The 19,273-nt window shown below is 49.8% G+C and overlaps 1 protein-coding gene across 2 annotated transcripts in view; it reads left to right on the plus strand.

Moving 5' to 3' along the window:
* The window catches only part of SLC9A1 (solute carrier family 9 member A1), a 72,120-nt gene extending 53,929 nt beyond the window's left edge, over positions 1–18,191 (plus strand). The window contains exons 2-12 of one of the 2 annotated variants that reach the window (XM_074217999.1): positions 3,357–3,817; positions 7,676–7,926; positions 10,038–10,255; positions 10,994–11,196; positions 12,747–12,836; positions 13,251–13,321; positions 13,412–13,585; positions 13,902–14,019; positions 14,276–14,377; positions 14,887–14,959; positions 15,854–18,191. In XM_074217999.1, coding sequence (XP_074074100.1) covers positions 3,357–3,817; positions 7,676–7,926; positions 10,038–10,255; positions 10,994–11,196; positions 12,747–12,836; positions 13,251–13,321; positions 13,412–13,585; positions 13,902–14,019; positions 14,276–14,377; positions 14,887–14,959; positions 15,854–16,173 — 2,081 coding nt within the window. In that variant the 3' untranslated portion in view covers positions 16,174–18,191. The other variant, XM_074218000.1, reaches the window with a different exon arrangement.
* Positions 18,192–19,273: the final 1,082 nt, after the last annotated feature.

Raw genomic sequence — 19,273 nt, forward strand, 5'->3', positions numbered from 1 at the left:
TCACCAGCCTCATTTTCTCCTCCAGAGCCATCTGGGTCCAGTGGCCAGGTAGGAATCACGACGGTCTTGGGTGCCAAGCAGTCAGGGTTAACTTGCCTAAGGGCCAGAGGCTGGATTTGAACTCAGGTTCTCCTAACTCCAAGGCTAGTGCTCTATCCACTGAACCACCTAGTTTCCCTAAGTCTTGACAAGTCAATGGCCTTAGAGCAGCAGGAAACAAAAGTGATTTGGAGGCTGAGAGCAAGAATGTCTTCAGTCCATCAGCAAGCAGACTCCACAAATGAATGAAGGGTTGTGGGGGGGGGGGGGTGTTGCTCTGAGGAAGCCAAGAGCAGTATCCCTGTCCCTTACAGTCAAAAGTTTCTTTGTTGTAGGGGATGGCTCTCTGGGAGGGAGAAGGAGGAGAGATGTATTTTGGAAGCCAAGGTGATATTTTGTAGAGGTGGAACCTTTTTTTCTTTCAATCCTCTGTTCAGTGCAGTGTTTGGAAGGCTTGAACCCCCAGGCAAGGGACTTGACTCTGTAGGCCAGGTCTCTCTTCTAGAACAACAGCCCCTCCTGGGGTGAGGTTTGCTTGAGGTAGCAGGAATCAAACCATCAAGTACTTTATAAATATAACCCATGTTTGGTTTGTGCTGGATCTCAATGTGGTGAGTCTGAAGGGAAGTGTGGATTAGTGGGAAGAAGCCTGGTGAGAGTCAGAGGAGACCTGGCTTTGAGTCCAGCGGGCCAGGTACCCCAGAGCTAAGTGCTTCACACCTTAGCACAACGAGGCAGGTGCCACCTCCTCTGCCTGCCTCTGTCCTGTTCCACAGGACTCTTGAGAAGTTCCTGGGATGGGTCACTATGATAAAAGCAGAGGCTCTGGGGATGTGGCCAAGGGGAGTTGGGGTGCTGGTTGAACTGAGTGCCTCTGGAGTCCTTGCCAATTCTGAAAGGGTGTAACCCCCCCCCCCCAACTGTTGCTCTTGCCTTGGTTCCTGAGGCCAACTTAACCTGCCTGGTCTAGCTTTCCTTGGTTATCATGTCTTATCCCAGTGGTAGACTGAAAGCTGTTTTCCCTACAGCCCCAGGGCGGGCCTGTGGTAACTGGGGCTTAGCAAATAAATATCTGGACTGGAATGAATGAGAGAGGGTGTGTGTGTGTGTGTGTGTATATGTGTGTGAATGAAAAGAGGTAATAAATGGGAAAATGTATGCAGAGGCATGTAGAAAGAGGCTAGGAACAGGGGGCAGAAGCTACGAGTCCAAATCCTGGGTGGGTTAACTTTAGCCAATTCATTTTCCCTCCCTGGGCCTCAACTTACTCTTCTGTAAAATGAAGCAGGAGGGATTTAACTTTCAGGTCCATTTCAGCTATAAATTCTCTGATTAAAAGAATCAAAATTAAATGCTCTGAAATTATGCTTTTCAGACTTGACTCCCAAAGAAAGATGAGAAAGTATTTCCTTCTATTCTTTTTCAGGAGTGTGTGAGACAAGGGGCAGCTAGATGACACAGTGAATAGAGCACTGGCCCTGGAGTCAGGAAGACCTTAGTTCAAATCTATCCTCACACTTAGTAATTACCTAGCTGTGTGACCTTGGGCAAGTCATTTAACCCCATTGCCTTGCAAAAAGAAAAAAAAAATAAGTGTGGGACAGGGGCTACAAAACGTTGCATTTCATATCAGATTAGCTTTGCCGAACTGGTTTTTTTCCTTGTAGGGGATGGCTCTCTGGGAGGGAAAAGGAGGAGAGATGTATTTTGGAAGCCAAGGTGATATTTTGTAGAGATGGAACCTTTTTTTTTTTTAAATCCTCTTTTCAGTGGCACAGAGGATAGGATAGGCAGTGCTCCTCCATGGCTAGGACAGAGACTCATTGTGGTACAGTGTGGTACAAAAACATGTTTGCTTTGGTGGACCTGGATTGGAACTCTGATTATAGCTTACCTTGGCTAAGTCACACTTCCCCAGGCCCTGGCTTCCTCAGCTATATGATGAGGGGTTGGACTGAATGACCTGGAAGGTCCCTTTGAGTTCTCTGTCTGTGAACCTGTCATACTTCATGGAAAGAGCCGATGTTTCTTCAGCTCTTACTGAGCTAACACCACCACCACCTGTGCTTCCCACAAAGAGAAGTGAGGGACTGGAAGGATTCTACTTCATAGCCAGAGAAATTTGGTCTGGACACTTAGAGTGACTTCCCAGTTGATGAAACCAACACAAACACAATGCCAAAGAGACAGTGGAGGCTTTCCTGCTGGGCTGTTTAGGAGGCAGGAGAATGGCTGTCTGGACTGGAAGGACCCCGATCCTTGGCTGAGGAATTCTGTGCCTGTGGAGACTGAGCAGAAGACCTAGGGGTGGGGTTTCAGAGGAAAGTGGGCTGCTCCTGTGACCTTTGACTGTAAGAAGGGGATGCTGTCTTGGCCTCCTCAGTGGAAAATGACTCATCAGCTAAACTGACCCGAACCAGTGACAGTGACAGGCCATGCTGGGCCGCCTGCATCTCTTCAGGAGACAGGCCAGACTTAATTCTTCTCCTCCATGCACCCTTTTGTTCTCTCAACCTGAGCAATTTCCAGTTTCCCTAGGAGGCCTTTAGGGCACTTCATCTGAATTTGACTCTGGGGAGGCTCCCTGTGTCATGAGTTTTTTCTCCCATCTGATAGACTTTGGACTGAATGTACCAGTTCATAATGGTTTAAGACCTGACTTCAGAGACTGCTTCAGATGCTTAATAGCTTTTAAACTCTGGGCAACCTCAGTTTCCTCACCTGTAAACTGGTGGGGGGTGGGGGGGGAGGGCTTAATGTCCTTTGAGAATCCTAAGTCTGTGATTCTATGATACCATCATCACATATCTGTGCTTGACCTGAAATTGTAGCCAAGTCTGTGAGCCTCTCTGAGCCTCAGTTATTCTGACTATATCTGTGTCCCCTTCTGTATGGGAAGAAGTGTCTCATCCAGGTTGCAGTTCTCCACTGCCTTGGCCCAGTGTTACACACCTGGTGAGCTTGGAATCCATTTCTATTTTCTTCCATGCTGTCTCCAGAGAGAAGTGAAGGTGAAACTGTTTTTTCCATCCAACGCCTCCTCCTATTTAGCTGTGACCTTGAATGAGTCATATGGGAATAGAGTCATCAGATTTAGCATTAAAAACCACCTCAGAGGAAACAGTCCTCTCCCTTAGTAGATAGGAAACTGAGGCCTAGAAAAAGTACTTTCCCAAGGTCACCCTGGTAGTAGACAGAAGAGCAGATGATCTTAATTTAGGTCCTTTGACTCCCTCCTCTCCCTCCTGCTATCTCATTTTGGGACCTTTAAACCCTCATTTCCTGTCTTGTGACCTCCTATTGTTATTCTCCTGCAGGTTTCCACGTGATCCCCAATATCTCCAGCATCGTCCCTGAAAGCTGCTTGCTGATTGTGGTGGGGCTGCTGGTGGGGGGTCTGATTAAAGGCGTTGGGGAGAGCCCACCAGTCCTGGAGTCAGACATCTTTTTTCTATTCCTCCTGCCTCCCATCATTTTGGATGCTGGCTACTTCCTGCCCCTGCGCCCATTCACAGAGAACCTGGGCACCATCCTGATATTTGCGGTGGTGGGCACACTGTGGAATGCCTTCTTCCTTGGGGGGCTCATGTATGCTGTGTGCTTGGTCGGGGGTCCCCAGATCAATGAGATCGGCCTCCTGGACAATCTCCTGTTTGGCAGCATTATCTCAGCTGTGGACCCAGTTGCAGTGCTGGCTGTGTTTGAGGAGATCCACATCAATGAACTGCTACACATCCTTGTGTTTGGGGAGTCCCTGCTCAATGATGCTGTCACCGTTGTAAGTGCAGGGACAAGGGGGGGAGGCGGGGAGAGCCCTTCAGAGCCAATTCAGATTCAGACACACAATTGAACAAATGTACATAAGGCAAGGCCTTGTTCTTGATATTGGAGGTACAAAAAGATGTGAGGTTTCAGACCTCAAGGACTTTTACATCTAATGGGAAAAGGAGCGGCTAGGTGGTGCAGTGGATAAAGCACCAGCCCTGGAGTCAGGGGTACCTGAGTTCAAATCTGGCCTCAGACACTTAATAATTACCTAGCTGTATGGCCTTGGAGAAAGACAGACCTAAAAGAAATTGATACCTGTGGGCAGGAGGGAATAATGTGCTTAGAAGAGAACTTTCTTTGGGGTTGGGGGAATTAGGGACTGTTTCCTGGAAGAAGGAGGAGCCACATTGGGTCTTGAAGGAAGTCAACAGAAAGACAACTGCTAGTTTGGGGGGGGGGGGGTGAGAAGTACCAATGGAGAATGATCCAATTTGGCCAGAGCACTCCATTCATGTGAGAGTGAGGCCCATGGATCCTTGCAGACAGGAGGCTTTGCTGCCCAAGAGAATAAGAGTCAAGAGCTTACACCAGGTTGTGAACAATGGAGTGACTGATAGAGTCTGGAGGCCAGAGTCTGGTTAGCAGGCCCTTACACTAGATCAGGAGAGAAGAGGCATGGCTAAGGGAGGAAAAGATGATCTGGGATTTGAGAGCTGATTGATGTATGGGGACATGCCCCCTCCTGTGTCCTGAGGAGGGCTGCTAGTGTTTCAGTTCTTGCAGAGGACTCAAAGCTGTCAGGGATGGTGAGATCCCAATCCCCAAAAGGACTTGGCCTAGTCCAGTCATTCCTGAAGAACAGGCTTGGGATAAAGGCAATGACAGGATGACGGTTTTGTCTGTCTTCTTCTTCCCTGGTATGACCACCATGGCTCTGGACAGGTGCTACTTTCTAGGAGGAAAACACCCCAAAACTGATGTGAGCTCCAGAAGTGAGCAACTGCAATGGAAATATGTCTTAAGCACACTAGGTGAAGAAATCTGGATTATTCAGTGCAGAAAGAGAGAGAGACAGAAAATACTTCTTGAAAATGTCACTATTTTCATTTATTTGAAAGGCCGTCATGTAAGATCACATGTACTACTGCAGGACACTCAGTGATAGAGTGAGGATTCATAAGGGAAAGTCATCCAGAGATTCAGTTTTTGCTTAGGATACTTAATGCTTAGAGCAGTTCAAGGGTGGAATGGGCAGCTTTTTGAGGCAGTGAGTTCTGTGTCTTTAAATGTATTCAAATGGAAACTGTTCAGTGTCTTGTAAGTAATATTGATGAGAGAGAGAGAGAGAGAGAGAGAGAGAGAGAGAGAGAGAGAGAGAGAGAGAGAGAGAGAGAGCGCTTTAGGTATGGCTCAGTCAGATGCTCTCTAATCCACAGCCGGAATCCTACAAGTTCCTCTCTAGGATGGGAGCCGAGCACTAGGGAGGATAGTAGTAGTATGTGGCCACAGCCTTCCCTTCCTCTTGCTCAGTGCTCTGGAGAGGCTTCCAGGCTGCTCTAGGAAAGAGCCCCTGCAGACAGATGAGGGCCAGAGACCCCTCAAGTCTCTAAGCAAGCCTGGATCATGGAAGCCTCAGGTTCAAGCATAGCTTAGCCTGGGGACATAGAAAAAGAATCTACACCCACAGAACAAATGAGAGGGTTGCATAGAAAGAGTGAGAAAGATGGGGAGCCCTCAGCCCCGGGGGGTAGGGAGGAGCACCCACAGCAGAATTTATTTGGCTGAGAGAGTGTAGCTTCTAGGCAGAGCCCAGCCCAGTATGGGAAAAAAAAAAACCCCACCCTGCTAAATTCCCCATATTGGACTGAGTTGAGAGATCTGGCTTCTCATTCCTGCTCCACCCTGATTTATCATATGACCTCACTAAGCTTCATTGTCCTCATGTGTCAGATGGGTGTCATCAGCACTGTATCTGGGTTGCAATAGAGACCCCCAGACAGTTGATGTTATGGTGTCCTTAAGGTCATTTTTCCTTCTCTGGGTCTCATTTTCCTCACCTAAAAAAGTGAAGTTAAACTATAAGTGAAATACTGACATAACTCTTGCCCCTTCTCTTAGATATCTGTTTTGTTTGAGCCTATGTGGTCTAGCGATTGGGCTCCCTAAAATTGGGCCTAAGGGTGCTGAGAAGCAGAGGGCTGCCAGGTCCACATGGGAGAGCTGGGAGAAGTCTCGGAGACCCCTTAGTCCAAATCCTGTACTCTAATGCTCCAGCCCTCCATGAGGCTGAAATCAGCAGCCGCATCCATGGACCCCAGAAGTTCACTCTCATAATGATTGCCCTGCAAAAATAGTAAGAGGAGGTGGATCCCCATTCTAAGCAACCTGACCCTAACCAAATTACAGGGGAAAGACATGAAAGAATACAGTTAATTCAAAAGTCAGGGGATTTGTAGGTCATCTTACAGGTATTCTTTTTTTTAAAATATTGCCACAAGGGACAAACTCAGTTTGTGGACCTTTTATTAATTTCCTTTAAATCCGATGTTCCAACCCACAGTCTGCCAGATGTGACCCTCAAAGCCCATACTTTATTACGTTATTACATTTTATTGTAGTCCTTGGTAATGAGTTACATTGTAGTCATAAACAAATATTAAATTCTATATGTAGCCCTTGACAAGTTTTTTTTTGGGTGATGCAGCCCAGAAGAGCTAAAAAGTTGAACACCTATGCTTTTAATATTTGTAAATATATTTTTAAAGGAGAACAGGCACAAGTGAATATGGGTTATCATTGGGGGTGGAAGGAGGCATTAGATTAGGCAAAATGTTCTCCCAGGTCTCATATTGTGCTCACCTCTCCTTGCCCATAGAGCTCCCAGGATCATGTTCTGAGGGCCGAGTAAAAGAAGGTGTGAGAAATCCCTTTGGATCATGGCAGGTCCTGAGGATGATAGGACTTACCTGTGAAGAGACTGAGATAGAGACTGTCTAGTATGGTCATTTTATAGATGAGGAACCTTGAACTCAAAAGGGAAGAAATTACATAGCTAAGGTCATGCAAGTAGTCACTGGGGGGCTCTGCTTCAGGCCCTTAGATTCTGTAACCCCTGCTTTAGAATTGTGAAATGCTGAACAGCTGGCAAGTGATGGCTCTCTTATTGCCACTGTGGATTGATGCAGATCCTTTCAGCTGGTGGCTCTTGGGTAGAGTGCTGAACCTGGAGTCAGGAAGACCTGAGTTCAAATTTGACCTCTGACTCTTTCTAGTTGAGGGACTCTGGGCAAGTCACTTGACATTGGTGTGCCTCAATTTCCTCATCTGTAAAACAGGGATAGTAACAGCATCTACACCCCACCCTCCCGGGTTGTTGCAAGGATCAAATGAGATAATAATTGTAAAGTGCTTAGCACAGTGCTAGCATATAATAGATGCTATATAAATATTTATTCCTTTCTCTTACTAGGGCCAGAATCCTACTCTAGAGATCTGGAAAGAGAATCTCAGAATGGCAGAGCTAGAAGGATCCCTGGAGCATAGAATGTTAAAATGAATAAGGTGGTTCCTCTAGATGATCACAGAATCCTAGGCTTAAATCTATAGAATGTGGGAGCTGGAAGCAACCTAAGAAAATGCAATTGTTAGCACCTGAAGGAGTCTTAGAACCCAGAATATCAGAGGGAGAAATAAAACCTTAAATTCAGCTCCCATATTTTACAGAGAGAGAAAGGGATTTGTCCCAGGTGATAAAACTAGTTAGTGGCAGAGAGAAGACCAGCCCCCTGCTCACTCTCTGGCCCAGGCTAACCCCCTTCCCAGCAGAGCAGGCACCTCTTGGCTGAGCTTTCCCCCCCGGCCTCCTCAGGTGCTGTACCATCTCTTTGAAGAATTTGCTGCCATGGACAAAGTGACCCTCGCCGATATTGTCCTGGGTTTCCTGAGTTTCTTCGTGGTCTCGCTGGGGGGGGTGTTTGTGGGGGTGGTCTACGGCATCATCGCGGCCTTCACCTCCCGCTTCACCTCACACATCCGGGTCATCGAGCCGCTCTTCGTCTTCCTCTACAGCTACATGGCTTACCTGTCGGCTGAACTCTTTCATCTGTCTGGCATCATGGCGTGAGTCCCTGGGCCTGGGGCTCCCTCTCACCTGCTTTGGGGGGAGGCTATCCACTCCCCGAGTACTTATTGTGCACCTGATGTGGCCAAGTGAGAACGTGTGACCCCAGCTTCTAGCTACACTCCCTAGTGGCCACAGGTAAATAGGAGATGAGTTTTCATGCCACAGTGCAGCTTGTTCCCCCCTGTCGAGGGGTTCGGGGTCACCCACACTTCAAGTGGGGATGGCTACCTTGGAAGGTAACCCTCAAGTCCTCTGCTTCCCCTGACCTTTAAGGGTATGCAGAAAGAAGGGGGACTTGGTCAGTGAGGGGCATAGTGTGAGCAGATATCCAGGAGGCAGAGTGAGCATAGGCTCCTCATTTTACAGATCAAGAAACTGAGACCCCAGGAGGAGGCGGTAAGTGGCAGAACCTTTGATTTCACATCTCCTGCTGAATGATTTGGACAGTGTTGAGGAAGCCTTTGAATGAGGAGATTGTCTTGGAATTTGAACAGAAATCATGTTTTAGTTGGTGCTATAGATAAAGTTTGATCAGTTCCATTCAGCAAGCACTTAATAGTTGCCTCTAGTGATCCCAACCTGACAACTAAGAAGACAAGGACGAAGTGGTTCCTAACCTTGAGAGAGAGGTGGAATACAGCATGTGTCTACATTGTAATGACAATGATAAGTAATAGTACTTAGCATTTCTAGGTTTTAAGATTTGTAAAGCGGTTTGTATCTCATTTGATCCTCACAACTGCCCCAAGAAATAGTATGCAGGTCAGGAAGCTGAGGCTGCCCAGCTGTGGTGAGGCAGAATTTGAATTCAGAGCTTCCCAACTCCCAATCCAATATTCTACACTATCAGTCAATATAAAGTATATACCATGTGATTCTGGATGAGGAAGAGTGTCCTAGCAAGCAGAGGGATGAGAAAGGTCCTTGTAGAGAATGGGACACCTGCCTTGAAGTCAGCCAAGGGAACTGTGAGACGAAGGTGAGCAAGGGGAACCCCCAAGATCGAGAGATAGAGTCATGGGGCTGACCAATTGATCTGCAATGGCAAACGTGAAGGGCAGTCCTACAAACAGGACTAGAACTAAGAAATTATATTTTAGCCTGAAGCCATTGGAGGGTTTTTAATTGGGGGCATGGGACATGGCCTGAGGTTTGAGAGGCAAGGAGAGCTTGAGCATGAAAATGTTGAGTTGGAAGGTCTGGGTTTAGAGCCTGATTCTAATTTACTAATCTGTGTGACCTTGGGTAAGTCCTTTCTTCAGTGTCTTAATTTTCAGATCAGTAAGATAAAGAGGTCAGCCTTGATGATCCCTAAAGGTCTGTCCAATACAAATCTGTGTTCCAGATATTACCCCTTGGTGGCTATAGGAATAGAGATAAGGGATGAGGTACAAGAAAAGTAGATATCCTATGAGAGCGGCGGTAGAGTGATAACACATAGATGAATTGAAGGAATGGGAATCCTGGCCAACTCCAAGCTTGTCAACTTGGGTGGCTGAGAGAAAGAAGGAAGAAACTGGAAAAGACTTGGATGGCATTGATTTGAGGCAGAGTTTTTGCTAGTCACTTTAGAAAGCCAATGGGGGAAATGTCTACCAGCCCAAGGCCTGACTTAGGGGAACAGATGGTCTCAGGGAGGTGCTTCTCCTGGGGAAACCTCAGAACTACCCAGAGGGGATGAAAGAAAACTCCAATGTGATGGGCAGGGCTCTTGAGCCAGAGAGGGGTCATCCAGAAAGGAGAACCTAGAGTGCCTCTCTTCCTCCTAGGAGACTTTCATTTTAATCTCAAATGATCCTGGGAGGTAGGTGCTGTTAGTCTCCATTTACAGAATGTAAACTTTTCAAGGGCAGGAACAGCTTTTTATCATATCCCTAAGACAATCTGTGGCTTGGGACAAGTACTTGTTGCATTAGATTGAATTTGAGCAAAATCGGGAAGAAAGTAGGAAGGACGGGGACAGTGATCCAGCTCTTGTGGCAACTGGGAAATAGGAAGGAGGATGAGGCCTGACTCCCAGCCACCCCTTCCATTCTTCTCCCTTTCTTCCCCTGGGGACCTTAGCTGTGAGTCCCATGATGCTCCCTCCAGCCCTCTATCCCCACAGGCTCATCGCCTCAGGGGTGATGATGCGTCCCTATGTGGAGGCCAACATCTCTCACAAGTCCCACACCACCATCAAATACTTCCTAAAGATGTGGAGCAGCATCAGCGAGACTCTCATCTTCATCTTCCTGGGTGTTTCCACCGTGGCCGGCTCCCACCACTGGAACTGGACCTTTGTCATCAGCACTCTGCTCTTCTGCCTCATTGCCCGTGTGCTGGGTGAGCAAGAGGGCTGGAGCATGGGGCCCTGTCTCCAATGAAAGCTGGCGTAGATTGATTGTGAGAAAACTTTTGGTGCCCAAGGCTAGAATCCAGGAGACTGGTGACTTTTCCCGGGCTCAGCCGTGGGGAAGGAGAGTCCCTGAGTGGTCCCTGAGGTCTGCAGTGAGCTTAGCAAGACCCTAGGTTCGGGTTCTATGTTGGGAGGACATATAAGAATCACAAGCTAGGGGCACGGTCATGCCCCTAGAGTTTACAGTCTCGGGGAGGAGAGGACACATACACATTGAAATAAACATTTAAATTATAAACCAAATAAAGTATCATAGCACAGGAAAGCCCTAAACTGAGAATTAGGAGAACTGAGTTCTAAAGCCCTGGCCCCCACTTCCAGGAGTCTTCAACCTTAGTTTCTCCATTTGTAAAAGAGGGGCTTAAAACAAATGATATCTCAGAGCCTTCCGAGTTTTGACATTACATGTTCTAAGCCACCACCACCCCAGCTCTTGACATTTGAGGACCCCTCCAGCTCTTCTATTTTGTGATTCTCAGCATTTTGCATGACAGGTACTAAGGAAACCTATGAGGGAGTGATTTGAATAGAAATTTTGGTCATGGAGGGTTCCATAGGGAGAAGTTTATACTTGAGGGAAGAGTGAAAATCAGTGTACAGGTGGAAGGAGTGCCTGGTCAGTCCTCATGTTGCTGCTTCTCTTTTCCTTTCTTCCCCTCCCTCAGGTGTGCTGGGCCTCACGTGGTTCATTAATAAATTCCGAATCGTGAAGCTGACCCCCAAGGACCAGTTCATCATTGCCTATGGCGGCCTTCGGGGGGCCATTGCCTTCTCCTTGGGCTACCTCCTGGATGTCAGACACTTCCCTATGAGGGAGCTGTTCCTCACAGCCATCATCACTGTCATCTTCTTCACTGTCTTTGTGCAGGTTGCTGGGACCAGGGTTCTTGGGGGGGGGGGTGGAATGGAAGGGACAGGCCCTTCTTCAAGCCTTTCTCCTGCTTCAGATGGTCCTAAGAGGCCCAGCTTTGTGTGGTCCACAAGAAGGCCAGTTTCCAGATCTCTGCTCTGGACTGTCCTCACATCCACTAGGTGACTACAGGCAGCTCAGGTGTCTCCATCTGAGACCCAGGGAGAATAATCTCTATCCTTTCTCCCTTCTTTGGTTTTCATAAGACCAAAGGCTTTGGGATCTCTAGGAACAGAGCAGTGGAGATTAGTGACCCAGTGGAAAGATCCCCAGCCCCAAGCATTGGAAGACTCTCACTTGTTCACTTGCTTTGTGTATTGAGCAAATCCCTTCTCCTTGAGCCTCTGCACCACCTTCTGTGAAACAGGGACAGTCATGGAAAAAGAACACTACCTGCCAGGCTGGCTGTGAGGCTTCAAGACTTACAAATTCTGCATGGCTGGGACTGGGACTGGATTCCTTTGGTGTAGACACTGACACAAACACCCAGAGGCCTGTAGTTAGGCCAGAGTTTATAGTAGAGCTGGGGGGCAAGCTGAGGTCAGAGGAGGGATTGAGGAGCACTTGGAGGAGGTGACACTTTGGTACGGTCTTGAAGGATGGACCAGATTTCAGTGGGTCAAAGTGAAGGGAGTAGTCTGAGCAAAGGTATAGGTACAGGAAGACCTGGATTTTGCCGGAGATAGCGAGTGGAGTAGAGAGGAGTGAGGCTGAGAAAGGAAGAGGCCTTCAGAGGCAGGAAGGAACCTGTTTGGAGACCTTTGACTCCAAAACTTTTGGCCCACGATAAGGGAATGGGATAATTAAGAAAATTATTATCAGTCACTAATGCTCCCCAAAATACTATGAAGTTCCTTGAATCTGCTCGGCTCCAGATAAGACTTGATGCCACTTCATGGTACCCCTGAAGGAAGTGATTTTGTGGTGGTCTTCCTTCCTCCATCTTGGAAAGTGTTTTCTTCATTCACAAACAATGACCCTCTGGGAGGAACTCATGCACTTAGCAGTTCACTTTGGAATTGCAATGAATTCTTGCCCTTATCCCCTTATATTTGGGTGGGGAGATAGTGTTAATCCCTACTTTGCAGATAAGGAAATATAAGCCAGGAAGGGAAAGGTTTGCCCACACAGCCAAATGGTGACAGAGCCCAAATTTGAACACGGTCCCTTGACTCCCCTAGCCTGTACTAAAGTGCAAATACTTATGTAAATGTTTGAATTTGTTTAAATTCCTCCATCCTTCCAGCCTTCTAGGGTAAAAGAAAGAACAGAAATTGTTTGTATATTCCTAAGTGATAAGGGAAAACTCACAATCTCTCTCACCTAAGATTAGCCATTGAGGGGGCCATAGTAGGGCCCTGAGTGCAAGGTGTGACCATAACAGTTTTCTGCAGAGAAATTTGGACTCCTAGGAGCCACCATGTGGAGTAGGTTTGGTCCTTCTGCAGGGAGTGGGCTTCTTGGAAGACTGCTCCCTGAAGTGATCCTCTGTCCTCTCTGACTTCCAGGGCATGACTATCCGACCTTTGGTGGATCTGTTGGCCGTGAAAAAGAAGCAGGAGAGCAAGCGCTCCATCAATGAGGAGATCCACACCCAGGTAGGGGTAGGGGCATGTCTAGGCACAGCAGAGGGCCTAGGGTAAGGAAGAGAAGGAAGGCCCCAAGTGGGCAGGAGAGCCCTTCTGTCCTGGGAGTCTGAGGATGGAAGCCAGATAACCAGCTGGCAGGACCTTATGGAATTGTCTCCCAGGTGCTGGTTGGGCTAGCTAAACCTGTGAGGGCCCATTAGGGGTTGGAGCCAGAAGAGCCAAGAAGAACCTTCCAGGTTTCTGGCTGGGCAGCAGCTGGAGAGATGAAAGCCACCCCTCCAGGACAGGCCTGGGACTTGTGCTCTGGGTTGGGCTGGGCTGAGTTCTGCTGCCACCTCTTGTCCATTCCTGGAACTGCTCTGCAAGCCCATTCACACTGAGCTGGTGGGGACAGTCTTTCAGACACCCTTGATTCAATTTTAGTTCCTGGATCATCTTCTGACGGGCATTGAGGACATCTGTGGTCACTATGGCCACCACCACTGGAAGGACAAGTAAGCAGCGGGTGAGGAGGCCTGGAGTTTTGGATGACCAGGGAGGCAGGGCCTCCAGTGCCTACAGAGGGTCTGCTCTTTACCCCCCAGACTTAATCGGTTCAATAAGAAATACATCAAGAAGTGTCTGATCGCTGGGGAGCGCTCCAACGAACCCCAGCTCATTGCCTTCTACCATAAGATGGAGATGAAGCAGGCCATCGAGCTCGTGGAGAGTGGGGGCATGGGCAAAATCCCTCAGGCTGTCTCCACTGTCTCCATGCAGTGAGTGGGGGCCCCCAGGGTAGACCTTCTGGGCCAAGGGATTCCACCTGGCCTAGCCCTGCTCTGGATGCTGATTGGTTCTGGGAGACTGGCTTAAAGGCAGAGTTCTGGAACTTATGCGAGCTTACTGCTTGGCTCATGTTAGAGCACTGGGCAGGGGGAGGTGGGGCGGCATTTCTTCTGAGCTCCTCAATCATGGGGGTAAGAGCTGTGCTTCATCCCCTCCATCTCCAAACCAGCCCAGACTCCCCCAAGGACAGAGAGCTTTGCACAAAAATTAGAGTCTGACTGCCCTTGGCTATCTGGCTATCCCCAGAAACATTCATCCCAAGAGCCTGCCATCTTCAGAACGAGTTCTGCCAGCACTGTCCAAGGACAAGGAAGAGGAGATTAGAAAAATTCTGCGCAATAATCTACAGAAGACCCGCCAGCGGGTAAGTGTGGCCCTGTCATATTCTTCCCCATCTCCCCCTTAGAAGCTAGAAAGTGCACTCCAGCTTCCCTCAATGCCCCCCCCCTTTCCTTTTGGAATCTCTCCTTATTCTTTTTGTGTGTTCTCCCACCCCAATAATTGAAATTTCCCTCAACCTCCCTCTTTCCTCTGTTGAATCTTCCCTCTCCTCTTCCTTTCTGTCTCTGTGTCCCCCAATAATGACATTTCTCTCTTTGCCTCTTCCTGTTCCCCGGCAGTTGAAATCCTACAATAGACACACATTGGTGGCTGACCCTTTTGAGGAAGCCTGGAACCAGATGCTGCTGAGGAGACAGAAGGTCCGGCAACTGGAACAAAAGGTACTAGGGAAGGTCTGGAGAGCCATCCTGAGTGGGGCAAAATGTGGCCTGGGTCCTCCCTCAGAACTGCAGACCTTTCCTCCACTGCAGCTCCCCCTCCATCCTCCCACCATCCTCCTGTTCTCAGCAAAGCCAGCCCCCACCCCAACCGCCCTCCTGACTCTGCTTCTGCATTCCCTGGGCTCCAGCTTTTCCCTCTGTGGGAGCAGGGGTGGGAGTGGGATTTCAGGGACTGGGTTTCAATCTCCACCACCTCCCCCACTCCTCCATTCCCAATAATGTCAGTGGTGAAAAAAGACTCTTAGAGGCCATGAAGTTCAACCCTTTCTTTGCACAGGAAAATGAGGATCAGGAAAAGAATGAAGATCCCAGGGCCATAAAAGAACTGAAAGACAAAGACAGAACTAGAATCAGGTGTCCTAGGGCTCAGCGCAAAACTGATTCTATGGCCCAAACTCCTTGATGCCCCCTTCCAAGCATAGTGTGTCTTTTTATTCCCCATTCCCCAGATAAGTAACTACCTGACGGTGCCAGCACACAAACTGGACTCTCCTACCATGTCCCGAGCTCGGATTGGCTCAGGTATGGGGGTGGGGCAGGGGACTGGATGGGACAGGGGCAGGCTACAGGACAGGGGGCCTTTCTCTAGCCAAGGAGCTGCCAGGGTCCCTAACTGACCAGCTCAGTGAGGGGCTTGGCATCTCCTCAGGGCCTTGGGAACAAAGGCAGCAATGCCCTGCCCACCCCCCACGACTGGCACATGCTGCCTCTTTCAGATTCTTATGGTTTGGGAATGGGCAAGGAAACAGGCAGATGGTTTCCTTCCACTACCAGCTGGCAAAAAGGAAGAGCCTATGTTGAGGGGGAAGAGACAGAGACAGACAGACCCTGTCTGGGGCCCGGGCTGCCTTCTAAGCTCTAGGGACTTTTCCTGGGTCACCATCTTGACTCCATTGTTCCCCTGGTACCCTGGAATGGTTAGGGGGGGCTCCCATCCTAGGACCTCCTAAGTCCACATCCCAACCTCTGAGAGGGGTCCCCCAGCATGAGGGAGGAGGTCCAGAAACAGCCAGCTGGATAAGGGAGGGCTAGGAATCAATTGCATTATTGCTGCCTCCACTGGAACCCAAACCCTGAAGTGTCTAGGGCTGTGCCATCAGCCACCCAGGGTCCTGCCCTGGTAGAAACTGAGATCCATCCATGCACCAGAGAGAGAGAGAGAGAGAGAGAGAGAGAGAGAGAGAAGAGAGGAGAAGAGAAGAGAAGAGAGGAGAGTCCGGGCCTTCCTAAGGCCATTCCTTGGGATTGGGGAGCCAGGCTTTCTGACCCTTGGGTGCAGATGCACTAAGAGAAGAGGCTATGTGGACATGGGGGGGGAGCTCTTGCTGGGCATAGCAAGGCTTTGTTTTGAGAGGGCCAGTTGGCTGTTGCCTGTCTCCTCTACCACCACCCTCAATCCTTCCCATTGATTCATAGATCCCCTAGCCTATGAGCCAAAGCCTGATTCAGAAAACCTCCCCATCATCACCATTGACCCTGCCTCGCCCCAGTCCCCCGAGTCTGTGGATCTGGTAAATGAAGAAGTGAAGAGCAAAGACTTGGTGCGGGAGGAGGAAGAAGATGACCCTGGCCTTGTGATGCACCCCAAGGAGCCTTCATCCCCAGGCACAGACGACGTCTTCACCCCTGAGCCGGGGGAGAGCCCAAGCGCCCAACGCATGCTGCGCTGCCTCAGTGATCCTGGGCCTCATCCCGAGCCAGGCGAGGGCGAGCCCTTCATTCCCAAGGGCCAGTAACATCAGGGCCAGGGGCCACTGGGGACCAATGGGAGCCTCTCCCCTTCCTTACAGCATGGCAGCTGGGCTCCAGCACGGCTTTCCACACCTGCCGGGCAGTGCCCGTCCATCCTCCCAGTACCAGCCCTCAGAAGAAGGCACAGTGGATGCCACTGAAAAGCTTTACTCCTTCCTCCTCCTGCTGTGCCCTTCCCCTCCTGAGGTTGGTGAGGCTATGGCCAGACAAATGGTTGGCATCAGTAACCTCCCCCCTTCCCTGTTCTTCCTCCAAAGCTGGTTTTCCAGACCTGGGCTCCTGGCCAGGGCCGGGGCTTGAGATTCTCTGTGACCCTCTGTTGTTGGCTCAGCTGGCAAGGCCTTTCTCCCTGCCTACTCCCTCCAATCCTATCAGTGTCTGTAACCAAAGAAGCCCCCCTGGCAGGTGCTCCTGCCCAGCCAGCCTCCTTGATCCTGCTCTGGCTGGGCTGAGGCATCTAGAAGCAATGCAGCATCACTCCTGCCTGCCCCTGGCCCCTCTCAGTGTGCCCACCCTCGAGGCCAGAGGAGAAAGGACGCTCTCCTTGCCTTCCCTACCACTTGGAACTGCCTCATGAGCTGAAACAAGATTGGAGGGGGAAGCTGGAGGGGGCCCCGAGAGGGGGAGGGGGTGACAATCCCAGAAGGCCTCTGGGGCCAAGAGGGGAGCCCTAGTCCAGTACCTGGAGATATTGCTGGGAAACCTGGCCTGGACTGAAGCTTCTCAAAGGCTTCATCGCTCTCCCCAGAATCCATAGTTCTCGGCCATGGGCCCCCCCACCCCCCACTGCGGGCTGCTTTATAAAAGGAAATGCCGAACCCCCAATTGTTTCCTGGGCCTCCTCCCCATTCCCCCACCTCAGGATCTCTCAGACTAAGCCAGTGGCACCCAAGCCGATTCCCTAGGAGACCTCCTTCCCTCAGATCTTTCTGTCTGTGCCTCTTCTTCAGTCTTGGCGTCCCCCTGCTTTTAATGTTTTTCTTAGGGATTCCTTTCCCCCCAGTACATGTCAGTGTATCCCTGGGGTCACCTGGCACCTCCACAAGGGAGGGTTGGGAGTATATGGCCTGGAGACAAACTCCTCTCATGTAGGGTCCACCCACACACTCCCATAGTGGCCCATAGCCACTACCCATCCTGGTCCCTGCTTTCTGTCTTGGCGTCTGTAATCCTGGAGGTGAGCAGGCAGTAGGGGGTTGCTCACTAGCCCCAAGGAAGGGATGTTGTGAAGCCCCCCCTTCTGTCCCTCACAATACACACCACCTCCCCCCACCCTGATTGTGCAATATTTTGTCTTCCCCTCTACCCCCCACCCCCTTGGGCCTGGCTGCCCCTCGCCACCACCACCCCTTGCCTGGGTGAGCACGCTGTCCTTGGCAATAACAGCTAATAAAGAGGAGGCTGGCTGGGCATGAGGCTGTGGTCACCACCCCCCATCTCCCAACCCCCCCCCGTGTATAAAATGAAACAAATTTTTTCATATTCTAATAAAATCAATGTAACTTTTTAATATGTTGGAGTTATTCCTGGAGAATGAGGTCAAAATAGGAAGTGTGACTACTTGGGGGAGCACGTAGGCCCACCCAGTACTGCTGGCCCCCAAGAAGGGTGGGCTGTAGTATGACACCATGTCCACCAGGGGGCAGTGGAGCCTCAAGTTCCCCCGAGTCTCTAAGCCCCAGGAGAGAGGGAGCTGTCCCTTGTCCTCCCCCTCGGGCTTCCCGGCTTTCCCTGGACGACGGGTAACGAGGCCTGGGCCTTCTTTTGATGACTACCTAAAGTGAGGCGACTGTAAATAATAATAACCAGCATTCATATAGAGCTTCAAGGTTTGCAAAGCACTTTGCCAGCCTTTGATCCTCGCCATCCTGTAGGCAGGTGCTAGGAAATGGTGGCAGACAGGTTGAGTGACTGGTCCAGGGTCACACCACCAGGGCTTGAGCTTGCATTTGAACTCAGATTTTACTGGCTCCAGGTCCAGTTTTCTCTCCACTACACAAAGTTGTGTCTTGGGGTCAAGGAGCTTCCATGAACCCTGGTGGGGGGGGGTGGGAAAAGACAGTTCTAGGGTTGGGGTGCTCATCCCTCCCTGTCCAGGATCATCAGATAAACCGATCTAATGAGACTAGAAAAGCACTGGCCATTATGGTCCAGAATGTGTGAGGAGGACCCAGTCTGGACCCCAAAGTGCTGAGCACTGACCCCTTCTCCACCCTGCTAACTAGATAATGGGTAAGTTTGAGAGGGCACATGAATTGATCCAGAGAGACAGGCCTGAGCATCATAAGCCCATTTCATGTGAAATGTTTTCTGTGCTGGTGATTTTTAGATGTATTCATCCAGTCCTAACTTCTGTCTTGACTCCCCACCTTATCACTACTTCTTGCTCATCTCTGCATGAATGTGCGGGAGGAAATGCAAGCTCAACCTGTCCAGAACAAATTCATTGCTTTCATCCCACAGCCTCCCCTCTTCCTCACTTTCTGCCCTTTCTCCCTGACATCTCTTCTCCACTCCTCCTCTCTGCCAAAGCTCTGGTGCAGACTCATCTCCTCATGCCTGGACACCTGCTTGAGCAGCCTCCCTGTCTTGTGTCTTCCCCACTGCCGCCTATCCTCTGCTCCCCTACCAAGGCACTTCCCTGACTCCCAGGTCACTCATGCGTAGTCACTCACACGTCGCTGATTTCCTCTTAACTCCAGGATCAAATAAAATCCTTTCTTTGACCTTTTTTTTTTAGCTTTTTGCAAGGCAATGGGGTTAAGTGGCTTGCCCAAGGCCACACAGCTAGGTAACTATTGTCTGAGGTCAGATTTGAACTCAGGTCCTCCTGACTCCAAGGCCAGTGCTCTATTCACTGCGCCACCTAGCCGCAGCCTTTCTTTGACTTTTAAAGTCCTTCACAACAGGACCCCTTCTGCTTCTCATTAGGCTTCATTGCCCCCTCCCTCCATGTATTCAGAGGATCCAGCTATGCCAACCTTCTTGCTTTTCTATCCTTCATAACTATTTCCCAGCACCAGCCTTTCCAGTAGCTCCAACTCCTGGCTTCAAGGCTTGTCTCAAATCCCACCTTCTGTAGGA

This window comes from Macrotis lagotis, chromosome 1 (genome assembly GCF_037893015.1).
Source record: "Macrotis lagotis isolate mMagLag1 chromosome 1, bilby.v1.9.chrom.fasta, whole genome shotgun sequence".
Lineage (NCBI taxonomy): Eukaryota > Metazoa > Chordata > Mammalia > Peramelemorphia > Peramelidae > Macrotis > Macrotis lagotis.